The sequence below is a fragment of the Ochotona princeps genome, chromosome 2 (assembly GCF_030435755.1).
Source record: "Ochotona princeps isolate mOchPri1 chromosome 2, mOchPri1.hap1, whole genome shotgun sequence".
NCBI classification, from domain to species: domain Eukaryota; kingdom Metazoa; phylum Chordata; class Mammalia; order Lagomorpha; family Ochotonidae; genus Ochotona; species Ochotona princeps.
The window spans coordinates 7,688,908-7,708,327 of record NC_080833.1 but is presented as its reverse complement, the minus strand read 5'-3'; the positions used below and the strand labels follow the sequence as shown (position 1 = coordinate 7,708,327).

At 58.8% G+C, this 19,420-nt stretch overlaps 1 protein-coding gene across 1 annotated transcript in view; it reads left to right on the top strand.

Annotated features, from left to right (window-relative positions):
- The first annotated feature begins 878 nt into the window (after positions 1 to 878).
- The window catches only part of DHRS3 (dehydrogenase/reductase 3), a 31,352-nt gene continuing 12,810 nt past the window's right edge, over positions 879 to 19,420 (top strand). Inside the window, exon 1 of the mRNA XM_004596035.2 lies at positions 879 to 1,655. Coding sequence (XP_004596092.2) covers positions 1,461 to 1,655 — 195 coding nt within the window. The 5' untranslated portion in view covers positions 879 to 1,460. The remainder of the gene's footprint in view (positions 1,656 to 19,420) is intronic.

The following is a 19,420-nucleotide window of genomic DNA, read 5'->3' as shown; positions in this document are numbered from 1 at the left end:
TGGGGGCGTGGCTTCCTGCTCGCACCCCCCCCCCTGGCAGGGGATGACCCAACGAACGACTCGACACAAACCCCGGGTGACCCTGGCTGGCTCGAGGCATGCGCCAACTCCCCCGGGCCTGCCCCGCACGCAAGCCCGGGTGGTCACCTGGCCCTGGCTGGCAGGAATGGCTCGGGCAGGGAGCTGGCTCGCTGCAGTCGGTTCCAGAGCGTTCGAGTTCCAGCTACGAGCCCTCGGGGGCACGGGCGGCATGTCCCGGCTTGCAGAGACGGGAGTCGGTCCCGGGCGAGCCGCGAGTCGCGGCGAGCCCGTGTGCGCGCCCAGGCGCGCGCCCCGCCACGGCGCAGGGGGAGGGGAGGCCGCAGCAGCCACTCTGAGGAACGGTAGTGAGGCCTGCGAACAACTTCAACTGTCAATCAGACTTAATGGGGTATTAAAAAAAATGGGGTGGGGGTGAAGGAGCCGCCCTCTCGCTCCGCGCCGCGGCTACCCTGGGGAGCGAATGCATAAGGAGGCGCGGAGCTGGGCGTCCGATCCACGCGCGCTCTGCGCCCCGGCCCTCTCCAAGTTGGAAAGGACAAAAAGAAGGCAATAAATGCTCCAGGGGAGAGCGAGGAGGGAGAGGGAGCCGGATCGAGCGGCAACTCCCAGCCGCCGCTGGAGGAGCGCGAGGGAGAGCCGGAGGGAGGCAGCGGCGGGGAGCGAGCGCGCGCGAGGGCGAGCCCAGCACGCAGGGAAACTGACACCGGGACCCCCCGCTTCTCCCGCGCGCCGCTGGCAATCAGACCGCGTTTAAGCAATTTCCTGAGCCCGAGAGTAGCCCTGGGCCTGCCGGCTCGCGCGGCTCAGAGCCGGAGCGCCCAGCTACAACCCCCCGGCACCCCCCCCCCCGGGACTTTGATTCTTCCTGGAGAAGGGGGCAGACGCGCCGCTATTTGGAAACAGCCTGGTTGTTTTGTTTTGATTTTTTTTTTTAACCTTGCACTTTGAGACCGCGGGGCTGGAGCCGGGTGCGCGCGTGTGGTTGGTGCCTTTTTTTTTTTTTTTTTTTTTCTCTTTCTCTCTCTCCTGCCCCAGCCTAAACTCTGGCAGCCTGTAAACACGACCTGCGAGTTCCCCCGCCGAGACGGCGGCCCGACCAGAAACTTCTGCTTCTAGCTTCACACCCCCGCCCTTGCTGGCTCCCCCTGCCGCCCCGCTCGCCGCCCCAACCTCCGAGACGCCGTCCTGTTCCCGAGGACTTGTTCTTTTTACTCCTTTTTTTTTTCTTCCCCCTCGCCCCACCTCGTTCTGCGCTTTGCATTTGGCTGGAAAGAGGTGATCTCCAGAGCGCCCAGGTGGGACGCTTCGCTCCTCCTTATTCGGCTTATTTATTGCTGTGTGGGCTGTTTTCTTGTTTGGATTCCTGTTTGGCTCGGGCTGAAGAGTCTTGCCCCCTGCCCAGCGCCGCGGCGCGCAGGATGATGTGGAAGTGGCTGGGAGCGCTGGTGGTGTTCCCTCTACAGATTGTCTACCTGGTGGCCAAAGCGGCCGTGGGGCTGCTGCTGCCCGCCAGGCTGCGGGACCTGTCGCGGGAGAGCGTGCTCATTACCGGCGGCGGCAGAGGCATCGGGCGTCAGCTCGCCCGCGAGTTCGCGGAGCGCGGCGCCAGGAAGGTACGCGGCTCCCTGGGGCTGGGCGGGGGCTGAGCGGGACGGAACCCCCCGGGTTCGGGTTCTGGCTCGGGGTGCGGCCACCTGCTGCGGCCGGCCACCGCGCTCTCCTGCGTACCCCGCGAGCGCCGAGCTGACGCGGCTCACCTTGGGCATTCCCCCGGCACCCAGGCGTGTGTCTCTCTCTCTCTCGGTGTTGGGCACAGCTCCTGAGCTAAGCCCCTTGTTTGGGCTCGGGTGTCTGCCGGGCTGCTCACCCCCATCCCGAAACTTAGGGAGAACCCACTCTTTCCCGGTATCCCCCCCTATTTAAGGACCCCAGCCCGCACAACCCTGGCCTTCCCCTCTGCGCCAACCACCCCGGGGAGGGCAGGGCAGGGCAGGGCGGGTGCACGCCTTGGTGCAATTGGGAGCCGCCTGCTAGCTGGCGCGGGGTATTTTCCTTGGCAACGCGCTCGCCAGCTCCAACCTGGGCGGCTGCAGCCCTGAAGTCACACTGTGAGGGGGACGCTGGACCCGACTGGAGTGGAGTGGGACGTTGTCGCCTGGCCGGCGGGGCCTTAGGAGACCAGGTGTTTGAGAGCGGGTGGAGAGCCCTGGGGCTCACCTTCAAGGCTGACCCTTCCCCCAGACAGCCCTAGAGCCGGGGGTCTTTCCCCTGCCGGGGCGAGGTGGCCTGTCCTCCACCTGCCCAGCACCTCGGGCGGTGGAGTGGGCCAGCCGGCTGTCACCCAGCGCCCAGCTCAGCCAGGCTGACTCACGCAGTGACAAGAGCCTTGGAGAATGGGATTTGGAGCCGCCAGGCCGGGCCGTCTCCAGCCGGCCGTGTGGAGGGGAAGAGGGGAAAACAGGGAATTAGTCTGAAACTGCAACTGCGGAGAAGGGGCCAGGGAAGCCAGCTGATCTGACACGGAGCCACATACCTTGGGGATTAAGTAAATATGTACTGTGGAAAACCAAAGCTGCATGTAATTCCAGGTTGCTTTTGTTTTGTTAAATACTGCCCGGAGATTTACAATTCCTCCCGGGTGGCTCGGCTGGGGCTGTACTTTGGAGCCGGAGCTATCGGCCCCAGCTGATGGCCGATTAACTCTTTCCTAGCCAAGCTAGCAGGGGACCTCCTGGGGTGGCCAGGCTGGCCGCGACTCCCTCTTCTCCTTGGGTGGTTCGGACAGCTGCTTGACCTTGCACTTGGAAGGGGAGTTCAGAAGTGGTCTAGGGGAAGGGAGAGGGGGATAGGACCATGTCACCCCATCGCAGGGCTTCCCAAAGCCCTCTGCGAAGGGGTGGTGGTTGGGCCGCCGAGACCCTCCTGGGGAGGGGACAGTTTGGGACGCTGCGTGGGATTGTCATTTCTTTGCTGTCTGCCTGTCCCCCTCCTGACTTCCAGCTGGCTCGGGTCCTGGGTCTCTGCTCTCCTAAGCTGACTGCAAGTAGGCTTATAGGGAACTCTCCCTCAAGCTGGAAAGACTTGACTGACTATAAACAACCCTAAATTGAAAGAAGTCTGTGGCTTGGGGGTTGGGGGTGCTGAGAGGAGCCCCAAGTTCCTGCCCTGGAAACCGTGGCCCGCCTAAGGGGGGGGGGGGGGACTTCCTCGTTCAGGAAACAAGCCTAGGGCCAGTGAGAAATGCATCCTCGTGGTCAGCTGGTGACAGGGTCACCCCAAGCGGGACCCAAGGGTCACCGCAGCTTTGGAGAGCTCCAGGAAGCCTCCCCCGCTGGCCCTGCTGTTAGGTCATCTGCACCGAGCCGGGTGACCACCAGTGCTCCCTGTAACCCGTAATTATCTGACCAATTACCGCAGCTACTCTTTAATGAGGCTCTGCCTGCTGCCACGGTGGGGGATTTGAATAGCTCCTGTTGGCCCAAGTCCCTGGGGGGGGTGGCAGGAAGAGGACGCGGGACAGTTCCCAGAGGCTGTGGAGGCCCCATGGGCTGGGGGCGAAAGGTCAAGCGTTTGTGGAGGCAGGAGGGTGACAGGTTGGGAAAGGTGTGAACAGCAGGCTTGGGGGTGGCCTGGGAGGACCCAGGAGGACACTGCTTAATGGCAGTGGGTAGGTGGGGGAGGCGTCCCTCAAGGTAAGGCAGGGAAGGGGTGTCGGGACCTGGATCCTGGCAGAGCTGGAGGGGGGGGGGGGGAAGCAGCACCAAGTGTGTGCAGATGGACCTGGGGTGGATCCTGGCAGCTTGGGTGACCCTGCATTAGACAGGATTTGGCACTGTTGGAGGATGGCACTGCGCCCTCAGCTACAGAGCTAAGCCAAGCAGGGACTCGGCTAAAAGCCACACAGAGATCCCGGGAATCAGAAACTTCCTGATCCCAAGGCGGCTCCACCGGCCCAGGGTGCCTTTAGGTAAACAGAGGCAGGGCCGATCTCTGGGTCTCTAGGGGAAGGCCACAGCTCGTGCCTGGTGGGTCCCCTACTGCCCTCCAAAGCCTTGGCGTGGGGTGCGGTGCTAGCCAGAGTCCCTAGGAGAGCAGGCATTTTGGGGAGTCCCTAGGAGAGCAGGTGTTTTGGGGAGTCCCTAGGAGAGCAGGCGTTTTGGGGAGTCCCTAGGAGAGCAGGTGTTTTGGAAGCAGTACCCATAAGCTCTTGCGATCTGGGTCTGGGATCGAGCCAGACAAGAGCCCCACACCTCCAGTGCCAGCCTGAGAAGGGAGGGGACAGATGCAGGCCTGGCACCTCCAGGAGGGTGGCGGGCGGTGGGCACCTGGCCGGGACCTGGCCCTTTGGAATCTTCTCCAGTCACATGCTCACAAGCCCCGCGTGCTTTCCGACCCAACTCTGAGGCTATCCCTGGACTAGGGTCTCCTTGATGCCCACCTGGAGTGTCCTGTGCAGAGCTAGGGGGCTCTAGGGGCGGTGGGGTTGAGTTGTGAGAGGACCACAGAGGCGGCACCAGGACCTGATCTTGCCAGCTGGGTGGCTGGGAAGACAGAGACGGGTTATTCATGCTCTGGAGGCCGCGGCAGCAGACCCACTCCCACCTGCCCTCCGAAGGTGCTGCCACCCCCTGCTCCTGGAGCTCCAGCAGCCTTCCCCAGCTGGTGACTGCCATGGTCCTCTGCACCCTGCTTCTGTCTTCGTGTGGCCCCCTGAGTGTCTCTGTCCTCTTGTTAGAAGGACACTGGTCTCTGGACTTGGGGTCACACTAAATCCAGTGTGAGCCTCTCTGGTGATCCTTAACTATCTGAGACCCTTTTTCCAAGCAAGACCACTTTCTCAAGTTTGAGGAGGATGTTGTGGGTGGGGCCAGGGGCCAGTGGGAGAACAGTGAATCCAAAAAGGCTTCCTGGAGGAAGCAGCTTCTGCATAAACCTCGGAGGTCATGAGTTTCAACCAGAAGGAGCATGAGCAGAGCAGTCAGGTGCAGGTTGCTGATCTGAGCTCCAGCTAGAGTCGGGGAGGGCAGCAGGAAGAGAAGAAGGAACGGGTGCTGTGGGCTTTGGCAGAGTCGGGGGCGGGGGGGGGGTGGTGGTGAGAACAGGAGTTGCCTGTTGGGGGCACCTGGGACTGCCAGGCTGCGAGAATCTCCTGATATGACTGACACAGAGAGTGCAACCCATGCCGTCACCCCGCCCTTCCAGAAGTCTCCCAGGAGGTTGGATTGCAAGTCTCTGGTAGTTGGTTGCAAACAATGGGCTTTACAATCTGAGCAATCTCCTGAATAGACACACACCTTCCTCTTACTTCCCCTGGCCTTGGGGTTCAAAGGTGTTCACTTCTGGGGCCACGCCCCCGTGCCCTAGTTCACCTGGGCCAGAGGCAGGGTCATGACCCTAAAAAAGCCACCACTTCTCCCGGAGGCCCAGATACACCTGCAAAACAGGAGACGTCCCCGGGCCTCTCCAGGTCTCACCCTGAGGCTGGGTCCCCAGCCCAGACCTAGGGCGGGTGGGCTGGGCAGGGGTTCCCGGGGGAAGGGAGTGTCAGCTAGGCTTTCTCTGAGATCACAGGGTCCCACGGGCCAGTGTTCCCTGATGGTAACATCCAGCACATCAGTTTCCTGTTTTAAATCTTAAGGTCAGGATTGTCTGCTGGGCTGGGCCTGAGGGCCCCCCACCCCCGCCCTTCCTTTCCCTCCTGCTCATTCTTCCAAACTCACACTCTCCCGGACGACACCTGTCAGACGCGTGGACAGCTGTCTCCGCCTGAGCTGTTAGGTGGGTTGAGTGTTTGTTTTTTTTTTTAAGGTATTTTTGTTTGAAAAGCTGGGGCTGGGCCAGGCTGAAGGCAGGAGCTACATCGGGGTCTCCCAGGTGGGCGGCAGGGACTGTTATGGGCACCAGGGCCTGTTACGTCTTTTTTTAAAAATGTGTTATATAAGACAGCAGTGTCGCAAGCAATGGCTTAACTTGCTGTGCCACAGCATGGGCGCCAGAGGCTGTTTGTCTTGCGGGCGTCACACAATGGGAGTGATCTCAAGTTAAGAATAACCAGGATCAGACCTGCTTATCACTCAGTCATCCCGAATGACCTTGTCACTCGCTGCCATCACCACCAAAGTCCTGTGTCACTTGGGGGGATCCTTGTAGCAGGGGTACCCAACCCAGCATTCTCCCACCCATCCCCGTCCTGGGACGGAAGTGTGAACACTCGGCACCCAGGTCATGGTGTGAGACCTCTGTGGTTACTGCCTTAGGAGACACAGCCCGGGAGGCCCAGGCTCAAAGGTGTTTTCGACATAATCAGACGGATCATGGAGGACAGACTGAGACGGGGGACAGTGGGAACCACCAGGAAAGGAGGAAGGTAGCTTTGGACACGCGTGTTCTGAGCTGTTCTGGTCTGCTGTGGCATATCAAGTGCTTTTCTACAAGAAAGTACCCAAGTCCCAGGGCAGGTCTACAGACTGGCAGTAGGCAGAAAGTTGTGCTTTTACATATTCATACCTTGACCTTGAACTCTGCCTGAGCACCTGTGATGTGCCAGGAGACATTTGGGATCCAACAGGGACAAAACCCCTCCTCCTGCCCAGGAGAGCCGCACTTGGGGAGGGAGCCAGCACCGGCCGGCCACCAGGTCAGTTCACACACTGTGAGTGCAGGAGGACAGAGGGGGGAGAGACAAGGGGCAGAGGAGGCACTCACAGTGTGGACCCCAAGGTCTGGCCTTGGCTTTGGCTCTGAGTGCAGTGAAGGGAGGTGACATCGCTGATGCTGAGTTGCAGTACCTGGCTGCTGTGGTGGCAAGGCAGGCGGGGGGCCAGCAGGGCCTGCTGCCCACGCGGCACCAGTGTGAAGTGACACTCATGCATCCATTGCTCAGGGAGCCTGGTGGGCAAACAGGACCCCAGGTGGGCAGGGGAAGTCGCTGATAGCCAGACCCTGAGCACTCCCTGGGCAGGCAGCTCTCTGTCCATGCTGATGATTTAGAACTGGCTCACGGCTCGCTGCATCCACGGAGCCGGCCATCCAGGGACCAGCGCAGTTGGAGCTGCGTCCCTGTAGCTGCCTGGGCAATGAGCACCTTCTCCTGGACAAAAGCCCCAACACTTGGGGAGGATGACTTGACCCCAATGAACGCCTCTCAGTGCAGCTGAACTCCCCTGAAGATGGACGTGAACTTGACAGGGCAGGGGCCAGAAGGCAGGAGATGCTCTGTGGTGTGTGGTCAGCCCACTGAGAGGGTCCGTCCAGGGAGCAGGCTCAGCAGGATGAGGCCTGGAAGCCGTGACGAGGGTCAGGTTGCAAGTTCATGGGAATTCTGTTGAGATGGACCCAGCTGCCTTCCAATGCCATAGAGGCATGGGACCTGTTCCAGAAAGTTCTGGAGGGCTTGGCAACATAGACCCGGACCTTGCAACAGTGCCAGCTTCCTGTCCTTTGGAGCTTTCTGCAAATAAACAGAATTCCTTCCTCTGGGCAGGCTGGGCTCTGGACGGAATCATGGGTCCCTTCCACCCCTTGGGTTCCAGGAGGCATGTCACAAGTGACCAAAGAGAATACACCAGCATTGTGGTATATAGCAGGTAACACTGCCTGCATCCCATGTTGGCGCTGCTCCACTCAGTTTCAGCTTTCTGCTAATGTGCCTGAGAAAGCAGCAGCAGATGGCCCAAGTACCCACATGGACAATCCCGGAGAAGCTCCTGGCTTCAGCCTGGCCCAACCCTGATCACTGCCACCACTTGGGGAGTGAACTGGTGAATGAAAGACACAATCTCTCTTTCTCTGTGTTTCTGGGTAGCTCTAACTTTCAAGTAAATTAATCCACTCTTTTTAGAAACATTAAAAGGTGCCGCCTGCTTCAGCATCCTTCCGCGGTGACGTCAGGTGCTACCTTGTCTGGGTTTCTCAGGTGGGGGCAGGGCAAGCGCAGGCTCACATGGTCCCCTCCTCTGGTCTTCATTCCTTAGACCCTCCCGCTCCCAGAATCGATGCAGGTGGGTTCCTTGGGTGCCAGGTCGTGAAATGGCTGGGGTACCATACAGGGACCACAGCACTGCGTGTGGCCCTAGTGGCATACGTGACTTGGCATTATGCCTGACTGTCTGGTGACTTTCCAGCTGCCCCATCCTGCCTGACCTTGAGCACGCTCAGGCATAGGTGCCATCTCAGCTGGAGGTGCGGTTCTCACTGCAGGATGCTGGAGACTGACCTTGAATCCAGGACTGCCCAGTTTATAATCGGAGCTCGCTTTCCCATTCGCCTCAGCCGGTCCCACCCACATCACTCGGGGTGATGAAGCGGCCCGGGATACAGGGCTTCTGGAGAGAGGTTTGATGAGCAGTAAATGAGTCTACGAGGATGCAGGCAGACCTGTAGCTGCATCCAGTTTACACAAGTGTTTATAAAACAGAGAGTGACAGTACTTGCATCCGGTGAGTGGGACAGTGGCCAAGTGATTAAGGCCTTTGGTTTATAGGGTTTGGGTTGACTGGTAGATGGGGAAACAAGAACAGTGAGTTTTTATCTTTGTCAACCTTAAGTGTGCAGGGACTGGTGGCCCTTGGGGGACTGAGCCAGTGACAGGAAACTTGGGGTCACTGAGCTGGGTGGGTCCTTAGAAATGACCTGAAAGCTGTCACAGTACAGAGAAGGGAGTGCGCACTGAAAATTCAGGAAGAACTTAGAGGATTTCTCGAAGGAGAGGGCGTCACAGAAGTCCACATGTTTTCCTGGCCATAGTGCTGAAAAGTGTGAAGCTTGCCCTGGAGGACTGTACAGTGAGCAGCACACACTGCTCTGAGGGGTCCCTGTACCCCAAGGCCTGCCAGAGACTCCAGACCGAGAAGGCCTGGACCTGGCATCCCAGGCAGAGAGTACTCGGGTGTCATGTGACGTGGGAGCCGAGACCACGGCGAGAATAGACTCCACGGCTCTGGGGCATGGTGCTTCACGCCAGCAGTGGTCAGCCCACAAAAGCCCCAGCCCAAGCCCTGTTTTAGGGGAGTCTGACCTTGAATCCACCTTCAGGAATCTTGCAGGGGAAGAGCTAGAAAAACATTTTTATTTGCAATTGATTTATTGAAAGGCAGAGAGAGAGAGAGAGAGAGATCTTCCATCTGCTGGATTCACTTTCCAAATGCCTGCAACAGCCAGGTCTACTTTAGGCTAAAGTCAGGAGCTAGGAACTCCTCCATGTGGGTCTCTCATGCAGGAAGCAGGAACTCCTCCATGTGGGTCTCCCATGCAGGAAGCAAGGCCTGGGCCATCACTGGCTGCTTTCTCAGGCTTACAGCAGGGAACTGGATCTAGGGCCCGAATGGGTGCTCTGATGTGGGTTGTGTCTGCCCCTGCTCCATACATCAGCTCCACACTACCTGGCCCCTGTAGAAGCATTTGGATCCCTGAGCCTTTGGTGGCTAGTCCTCAGCTGGCCTCCCACAGCCCTCGGAGAATCTTCACCCTTAACTTTGTACAAGTCTGGGAGGGAGCTGGCTGACCCACTTCCCTGCCTCCTAGGGAGCCCTTTCCTCACAGGCAGGGGTTGTGCTGCCTGCAGAGACGGCAGAGAGCCGGGTCCCAGCGACTGCTGGTCACCATGGCCCCTTCTGCACCTGCAGCACAAGGCCTCAGGCCTTAAGTAGCACCAACATGCTCACTCTCATGGGAATGGGTGTTGTGTGGCTGAGGCCTTTGTGTGCGTGTGTTCTTCCCATGCAAGCTTCCCGATGCTGCCGTAGCAAACCAAGTCACTTAAAACAGCACATGGGGGTGGGGGGCAGGCTCTAGCCATTTAGAAACCCAATGTGAATCTTTATGGGCTCAGATCCATGGGTCCAGGCTGGTTTCCGGGGGGCTCCAGAGGAGAACCCAGCTTCCAGAGGCCACACGCATCCTCTGGTTTGTGGTCCTGCCTTCCACCTTGCAAGTGGGCAAAGACGCATGATTCTGATCCTCTCACACGGTCATGATTCCCCCTGGCTTCCTGGGATTGTCTCGTGTCCACGGGCAAAGCTGGCTGGGCTCATCTGTCTCAGCTGGCTCTCTGCAATCTTCACACCCCTTGCTCATTAAAGGGGGCATTGTCACGGGTTGGGGTGAGGGCCTGTGGCGCAGGGATGGTACAGTAGTAGCACCCACCCTCCCAGCCTGGGCTTCCTCATCTGGAAGGTGGTGGTGCTGGCCCCACCCAGCCTCCTCCATGGGGCCTCAAGAGGGCTGCATGGAGTTGGCAGGCATTGGGGTTATGGCAAGTGCAGAGCAGAAATGGGGGACCCTAGCTGATACCTCGCAGACACCTGTTGTTCATGCAAAAAAAAGGCCAGGTCCTCCGGAGGTAGATTTGACCCGAGGCAAGGGCCTTTAGGAGACCCTCAAAGGTCTCAGGGTCCTTGTGGGACATGGATGTGGCAGGAAGACCATAGCTAGGGGCGGCCACGAACATGGCAAATGTGTAGGAGAAGGGTGCCCCTTCCACCCAGGCTTTGCCTCATTTTTCATAAATGCCACCCACCTGCTAGGCAGCTTACCTGAGCCATCTTATTTGTTCCCCAAAGCAGCCTATGAGGTAGGCCCTGTTACTGTTTCCATGGAGATAAGCTAGGGCTCAGCAAGGTTAAATACTTGCCTGAGGTCACACAGCCCTTGGAGTGCTGGGGTTCCTATCCAGGCAGCGTGGCTCCTAGGAAGGGAGGCCTGGCCAGGCCCAAGATTTGGGGTCCAGGGTGAAGCCTGGAGGATGAAGTGCAGGAAGAAGAAAAAGGCCCCAAGCAGACGGGGCAAAGCTGGCCTGGAGAATGAGAGGAGAGAGCCAGGCGGAGCAGAGCCTGGGGTTCTAGGACTTGGCCTCCTTGTGGGAGAGTCCTAGATAGCCCAGGAGGCGTTTTTTACAGGCTGCATGGCATTTTACAGGCTGCAGAAAGTTGGGGGAGCCTCAGGCAGTGGGGGGATAGGTGCTCACTTTCCTTAGCACTGGTACTGAGGCCAAGTACCACCCCACAGCCCCCGCCCCGGACCAAGGGTATACCGACCTGGAACCCCCAAGGCTGACAGTAGACGCCAGTCAGCCCAAAGGGTCAACTCCATGGCACTTGACCTTCAGTCCTAGCTGAGATTAAATCGATCCCTAATTAACAGCCCGTAGGAGAGATCCCTACCTTGGCACAGCTTGCAAGTAATTTAAGGCTTGTCCTCGGAGACCGGCCCATAAATTATGCTTAATTAGCTGAAGGTCTCCCTGGGACACACCAGCCCTGCTGTGCAACGGGGAGGACAGGGCTCTGTTTGACTTCCGCACTTCAGGTTGGGCCCTGCAGGAGATGCTGGAGGTGATTTCAGGGTCAAGTTCATCTCTCCTTTCCCCAAAGCAGCAGTGGCCGAATCTCACCCTGTAAATGGGCTAGCCACCAGCTTGGCTATTTCCTGGCCATGCGGACTGATGCTTCACCTTCAGAGCCTCAGTGTGCCCATGTGGATTATGGCCCTCTGGTCCTTCCACAGCGGTGGGCAAGGAAAGAGACTCCTGGTGGCTGCCTTGAGGGCTCATCACAGGGGCCCAAGTGGAAGAACAAATGCAGGATTTTAGAGTTTTGTTTTGGAACCAAAGCAGAGGGGTTGAGGACATGGCACAGAAAAGCCACAGGAAATGAATGCTCTGTTAAAGAATTGCTAAAGGCCGCCAGTGTGGGGGGTTCACCAACTTCTGTGGGCACAGAGTAGGTGCAGCAAGATGCCAGGAGTGTGCCAGGGACGTCCTGGCTGGACAGAGGGAAGGCTCTGCCCCCTCTTGCCGCCTCTTATGGGCACAGAAAAGGTGCAACAAGATGCCAGGATGTGCTGGCTGGATAGATGGATGGCTTCCTGGTGGGCTTTTGCCCCCTCACCACCCAGGGAAGGGGCTGGTGGTGGCTCGAGTCTGGGAGTCAGGTATCCACAGGGATGGCCAGACCCCACAACCTGGTGTGACCCTGCTGTTGCCATTTGAACCCATAGTTTTCCAACACAAAGCCCCACACATCTGGCTGTGGGGTCTGTGGCACCCTGGGTTGCCCCCCATCAACTCCCGAAGTCCCTTGGAGGGAGTTTCCACCATTTCACAAGGGGGCCAAAGTGATTTTTTTTTTTTTTTTTTTTTTTTTTTTTTTTGCTTTCATTCATTCACACACTCCCTGGACCAGGGAGAACCTGCATGAGAGACAGAAGTTGAGGCAGACAAGAGCTGCAGTCACTTCAAACCCCTAGCATAGAAGAGCGCTGGAACAAAGCAGGGGGCTGAGCAGGACAGGGATTTGGGGTCGGCCTGTTTAGCAGATGCTGGGCTTGGCTTTGACTTCAACTGTGCCTGGCCCTGGACCCAGGGCTGTGGTCATTTCTGCTTCCTCACCCCGCCTTCCCCTGAGGGTGAGGTGGGGTTCAGGGAGTGAGTGTGGGGGCTTCTGTTGACCTGCAGGCTACCAGGTCCCCTCAACCCCAATCCCACCTCTCTCCGAAGTGCAGGTGGGTGAGAGCCACCCTGGTCCCTGGGCGGGTTCCAGGACATTTGTCTTGCCCTTCTGACCCCAGGCCAATGTGGGAGGCGTGTGCCATCTGCCCCACTTCCCCAGGTGGAGGCGGTGAGGCCCTGAGAAACCATGTGACTCATTCAAAAGCCGCACTGGGAGGTGGGGGGTACACCCCACAGCACGATCTTCCTGGCAGCGGCTTCAGAAGTTTCCCCACCTACAGGAGGTGTTTGTCTAGCTACTGAGAGCTTGGGGGGGCATGACACCTACCCCATCCCCTCCCCCAGAGCCCAGTGCACACCTCCCCAGCCTGGTGCCCCATAGGCCCCTGAGTGCCAGGGGGCGGGGGATTGGTGGAACCGGTCCCTAGGGAGAGGCCGCCCCTAGATGGCTGAAAGCTGCCAGCCCCCGCCACGCCCTGGGAGGAGGGAGGTGCTGGCTGTAGCTGGGCTGGAGCCTGCGGGCTGCTGGGACAGTTCACGCGGCGGCCAGCAGACTGGCCGCGTGTCGCAATGTCTGGTGGGGTTTGCAGCCTCCGGCCAGCACACAGCTACACCAGCTTGGCGGCTACTGCCGCTACCGCCACCGCAGCAGCAGTAACAGCTTGCAGGACCCAAGGCTGCTGGCATTTTGTATCCCATTTATAGCTCCGAGTTCAGCCATGGGTCACCGCACCGGAGACCCTGCGGCGTTTGTCTACCCGGCAGAGAAGCGTCCAGGGTGGCCCTAGGGGGATTACTGCACCCACCATGTGTATCCCTCACTGCCGCCCCTCCCAATTCGCCCCACCCTGGGGGCCTCAACTTGTCTCCCCCATTCTATTCCCTCCTCTGCTCTGGAGACCCCACCCACCTAGCTCCCTCCCCAGCTGTGCCAGGACCCTACTCACTCTTGTCAGTCATATGGGGTCCTAACCCAATCCCCATGCGGCCCTGCAGCTCACCCTCTCTCTCTGCCCCCACCCCACTGCAGGCCCCACCCTAGCAGACCACTTTCCTGGCGCTTCCAGACCTAACCGCCTCCCCCAAGCCACTCTCTTAGATTGCCTGAATGTGGCTGCAACTCACCATGCCTTAGCCAGATGGGTGGGAAGGGCCATCAGGGCACCGGGACCACCAACCTCCCTCCCTGGTACCCTCTCCTCCGCCCTCAGCTTCAGAACAGTGTCTGGAAACCCAGATCTTCCTCTGCCCGAACCTCCCCCAAACCCACCTCCCCCCAGAGCCTGATCCTGGGGCTCCTCCCCAGGGTTGCTCTGGCAGCCACACCCAGCCCTGCGACCCTCCTCTCCGCCCTACCCCCACAGGTCACTTTTTTCTGTCCTTCAGACGTGGCATTAGAGGACAGACCTCGGTGCCCATGGGGCTGGCGCAACCCACCTGGCGCTGCCACACTGCCTTCCAGCACGCCAAGCTTGTGCCCACCCCAAGGCCTTTGTACTTTGTGCTGGCTCTTGCCCTCTGTCTGGAGGGCACCCCGCCTTCCAGGCCTCTGCCTGCCACCCCCACTCCATCGCTGTCTGTGTCCCGCCCCGGGCCCATGTTAATGTTCCATGGTCACTCCTTTGTGTGCACTGGCTCCTGGCTCCTATCCTGTGCATCAACAAGCTAATGGGATACGATGATTTCCCCACTGTATCCCAGGGCCTCCAGCAGGGTGGGGTCACCACTGGATGCTCCTGGCATGAGGGAGAAAGGGAACAAGCCAGGCAGTGCAAGACTTGGCTGTAGAGTTCAGGTTGATATATGACACGCGTGCTTCCCTTAGCTGTCCCAGTACATCCCATTTCGCAGGATGGCAGTGGAGTGCACTGTGCCTGCTAGTGCCCCCTCCCTGGCCCCCGACCCCTGTCTCAAGGTCACCTAGCAGTTTCCACCAGGAGGTCTGGCCGGGGGGGGGGGGGGCTGAGACAAAGGTTCTGAGGCTCCCCACTGTCTCCCCTCCCCACTCTACCTCCCAGCAACATCAGCCTGAATCTCTGTGGTTTTTCCAAAGGAGGCGGTGGCAGCTGGAGGCTGCAGGTGTATATGGCTGGGAGCGGGGAGCTTAAGACCCTCCCTGCTTGGAAAGGACGCGAATCCCACCCAGGGGTGCAGTGGGGCCCTGCCCCCTCAGCCCTCGCGGGTGTTGAGCACCTACTGAGACCTGACTCTGGGCAGGTAGCAGGTTCAAGGCTTGGAGGATTCCTTCTCTGTCCTTGGTGACATGCCACTGCTGTGGCCATGTCTGTGGGAGGCAGGACACGTGTGTCTCAACAGCTGAAAAGGAAGAGATCTGAGAAGATGGTTTGGGGTTAGCGGGGCTTGTGGGAGGGCATGGCCCAGGCAGGCCTCTTAGTTGCCCATAGAGTGGAACTCGGAGGGAGACAGAACAGCTGAGGTAGAGACCAGTGCACTGAACCAGGTAGGCCTAAAGCCACAGAAAGTCTTGGCCTTGTGTTCTAGAAGGTTCTCTGGATACTGCGTTGAGAACAAATTGAGGCATGGGGTACTGGGAGCCTTGTCAAAGCAAGGAGTCCTGTGAGGGGGCTGCGGCTGGGCCCCAGCATGTTGACCTCTTGGGGGTTCAGATGTCAGACCAGCAGGGCTGTTGGATGGACTGGGTATTAACTAGTAGGAAACAAGGAGCACAAAGAACCTTCCAGAAAGAAAAGAAGCCAGGATCCTTAACCCCCCAATAGCCTTGGGGACCACACATGCTCCATGGCCTGGGAGCCTGGGTGGGGCCTCTCTGGCTTCCTTCCCCAGATGGAGTACAATGGTCCCCCATGTTCCCCTCCACCAGTGACAGGTTACTGCCAACAGGGCAGCTTCAAGCAGCAGCTGCCCAGTCTCCATCAGTTCAGAGAGGCAGAAGCTTGAAGCCAGCATGCTGGGCAGCGGTGAGGAGCTGTCATTGCCTCCTGCAGCTTCTCCTGGCTCCTGGCCTCTGCCACACCTGCCTCATCTTCACACAGCCTCTCCTCCCCATGACGGCTCAGGGTACCAGACCTCGGATAGGCTGCTGCTCTCCACTCGAGAGCCTGAGCAAACTGGCAAGGTCCTGAGTCTCCAAGCCCAGCCACGACATCAGGTTCAAGGACGGGTGAGGCTACATGGAGCTTTTTGGAAGAGAATGCCTCATCCTGATGTGGGTCGGCCCATGCACTCGTGGGACCTGGAACCAAGGGCTGCAGGGCAGGGCTTCTCACACGACAAGAGCCCAGGAGACATGGTATCACCCCCCCATGCCTGCCTGGAGACCAAGGAGGCTCCACAGGGATGTGCCAGCGCCCCCAACCCACCAGCCACTGTTCAGCAGAGCAGCTCACCCTCACCTGGCACCGCCCCATTAGGCTCCTATGTCCTCGCAGCAGGGGGATCCCAGAGCTTGGAGGTGAAGGATTAGCCAGCTGAGCCATCACCGGCCCCCACCTCACTTTTCTTCTTTTTTTTTTTTAAAGATTTATTTATTTTATTACAAAGTCAGATATACAAAGAGGAGGAGAGACAAAGAGGAAGATCTTCCGTCCAGTGATTCACTCCCCAAGTGAGCCGCAACAGCCAGTGCGCGCCGATCCGATGCCGGGAACCTGTAACCTCTTCCGGGTCTCCCACGCGGGTGCAGGGTCCGAAAGCTTTGGGCTGTCCTCGACTGCTTTCCCAGGCCACAAGCAGGGAGCTGGATGGGAAGTGGAGCTGCCGGGATTAGAACCGGCGCCCATATGGGATCCCAGGGCATTCAAGGCAAGGACTTAAGCCGCTAGGCCACGCCGCCGGGCCCCACCTCACTTTTCTTATACAAAATGGGCATAATCCTGCCCACCTGGCATTGGCTGAGATCTGATGCCAGGCCAGAGGTGTCACTGCTGTGTCCTGGCAGTGCCAGTTCCAAGCCGGACATCTGCCCAGAGGAAGTCCCTGCCCAGCTCCAGGTTGCAACTAAGGCCTTATGGGAAGGCAGCACCCCAACTGGACTCATTGAAGGAGCTTCCTAAAAACCCTGTGCAACCACTGGGTCTGAAGAGTCAAGATGTCCACCGGCCAGACAGGGCCAGGAGCCCCGGCCACTTCACAGTGCCCTGCGGGAGCACGCTAGGCTGCCTGTCACCCCTGCAGCCCAACAGGAGGGAGCAGGAAGGAAGACCACCTTCCTGCCTCCCTGGGTTGCTAACAGGGCCCCTGTAAGGAACCCGAGGCCACATTGTATTGTCAATGTTTTGGCACAGTGCACTGAACTCCATCCCCCAAGGCTGGACAAGAGCTCTCTGCTCTGGAGGTCCCAGATGCTGCTGGCCTGTGTCCTGGGTCCCACAGCACGGCCTTGAGCAGGGAGTCTGGTTACGGTGTTGATGATAGAATCAACAGCACCTCTTGTGGCCCGCGTCCCTTCACCGCCCTTCAAGCAAAGAGTGCTCCGCCTTAATTCACGGAGTTTAAATGGAGTGCCTGCAGGTGATGTCACTCCTAAGGAGTAGATGAGAGAACTTGAACACAGGGCTGACCTGCAGCCAGCCTATGTCAGAACGCCAGTTCAAGTCCCAGCTGCTCTGCTTCCAATTCAACTTCCTGCTGCTGCCCCCTCAGGAGCAGTGGAAGCTGGCCCAAGCACTGGGCCCCCGCCACCCCTGTAGGAAACCTGGTCCCGACCTAGTTGCTGTGGCCCATTTCTAAAGCAATTGTGCTGCTCGGGGCTGGTGTCCCTGGGTGAGTGGCTTGAACTGTCTGAACAGGGAATCGGTGCCCTCACCTGGTATGGCCGTGAGGGAAAAAGGAAAAGATGTATCCATGTACCCAGTGCTAGGCCATGGCCAGGACTCAATGGAGTCTATGATGCTATAGGGACCCAGAATGCTGCAGACCAGTGGGGTCCTGCAGGATGTATAGAAGTTCACAGGCAGCCCATGCTGGGTACCAGGTAGGGTCCCAGGGCACGCAGGCTGGCTGAGATCCAGTTCCTGACCACTGAGGGACAGGATGCACTGCGCCAGCCAGAATGAGTGAAGACAAACTGGAAACTATAGGTGCCAAGCAGGCTGCCTCCTCATTCCCTCATCAGTAGGGAGTCACTTTGTCATGGATGGAATCCCTGGAGAGGCCCCAGTATAGAGGTCAGGGGCAAATGAGCTACTGGGGAGTAATTAGGGGGAAGCTTCTGTATGCAACACCAACCTCCCACATTGGGGTGCCAGTTCTAGTCCCCGGCCGTTCTGCCTCTAGTCTAGCTCCCTGCTCATGTGCCAGTAAGGGCAGTAGGAGATGGCCCTAAAAGCTCGGGCTGCTGCCATCCACCTGCCTTGGAGACCATGATAGGATTCCTGGCTCCTGGCTCCAGCCTGGCTCAGTCCTAGCTGATGCAGGCATTTGGGGAACGAACCAGCAGATGCCAAGAATATTTCAAATGAATCCGAAATGAAGGTCAATGTCATCATCCCTCGGCACCTGCAAGGGATTCATTCCAAGACTCACTGCTGCCATCAAACCCCAGGGATGCGCAAGACCTTTGTGAGCTGGCCTGGTGGGTGCTGCTGCCTGCACCCCAGCTCTATGTGCTGCGCCCCCTCTCTGGATACTCCTGTATCCTAATGTGGCCTCCGTGCGGTATGCACATGGGGAGGGAGGACCCGACAACAGTCTGTGTGTGTTTAGTGCTTGGGTTTCTTGGATCTGTGGTCGGTGGAACCTGGGGATGCAGAAGCCACGCAAGCGGCCGGCTGACCACTCATTATCTAGGATGCTGTCCTTGCATGCGCAGACGTCAATACTCAGCCCACAGCTGCTGATGGACACCTGTTCCTGGGAACCCCTGGACGCCCTTTAACCTGTTAGGTTCTCAGTGATTTTCCCCAGGTTGGTAATACTGTGTAGGACACATGGATGTCTGGGTAGTGACTGTCAACTCTGAGTATTTGATCCCCACAGGGCCGTGAAGCCAGGCAGGGCCTTGCTTCCCCCCAGGAGCGGGAGCAGGAGGTGCCATCCTGGGCAGTCTGTGGAGCCAGCCCAGACCTCGGTTCCAATCCCAGCCCTGTTGCTCAGGCTGTATGATCCTGACACTGGCCTGTAGCTGCAGTTTGTTTATCTGTGAAATGGGCTCTACCTCCTGAGTTCGAGTGGAACCAAGGGCCTTGATTCATCTCTATCCTTCTGGCTCCCTTTGTGACTGACTGATTTCTGATACCGTCTCTGTCTCATGCCACCACCATGGGGACTCCCTGAGGCAGGGACCACATTGGTGCTGCTCTTTCTGCGGCACCTTGGCACGTAGATGGACGAGTTGTTGGTGATGTGTGAAATGTGGCACAGGAAGGAGCGCCAGGCAGGACTGAACTTGGGGGCCGACTGCTTGAGGCTCAGCTTGTCTCATGGTGCCGTCCACCTGCACAGGACAAAAGCTCTGGGTTAGAATCTTGCTTTCCCATCCCACCCCTGCTGGGTTGCAAAACCCTTTGCAGCCCAATTTCCTGGTTGCTGTGGAAGGAGGATGAGGTCGGTCTGCAGCTGGGATGGTGGCTGCCACGGCCAGCACAGGTGACCCTGGAGACCGGAGTTCTCATCCTTCCTCCTCCCCCTCTCCCGCCTCTGGGCAGAGGAGTGACAAGCTGGCCACTTGTCCTGGGGAGGGGGAGGCAGGAGGAGGCTGCAGCACTCCCCAGGCTCATACATCTGCCCCTTGCAGCATCCCCGTCCTCAGCCTGCCCTAAACCAGGCAGGACTCCTGTCCTCCCAGCACCTGGGGTTACCCCAGGTATCTTGGTGGAAGCCGACTGCCAAGCTATGCCCACTGGCTCTTGGACAGCCATGCGGAGGGGGCTGAAAGAAAAACAGTGAGGGACAAGTCCACTGGGGAAGGGGTCCTGTGCTCCCCCACACACTCAGACTCTTCACTCCCACCAC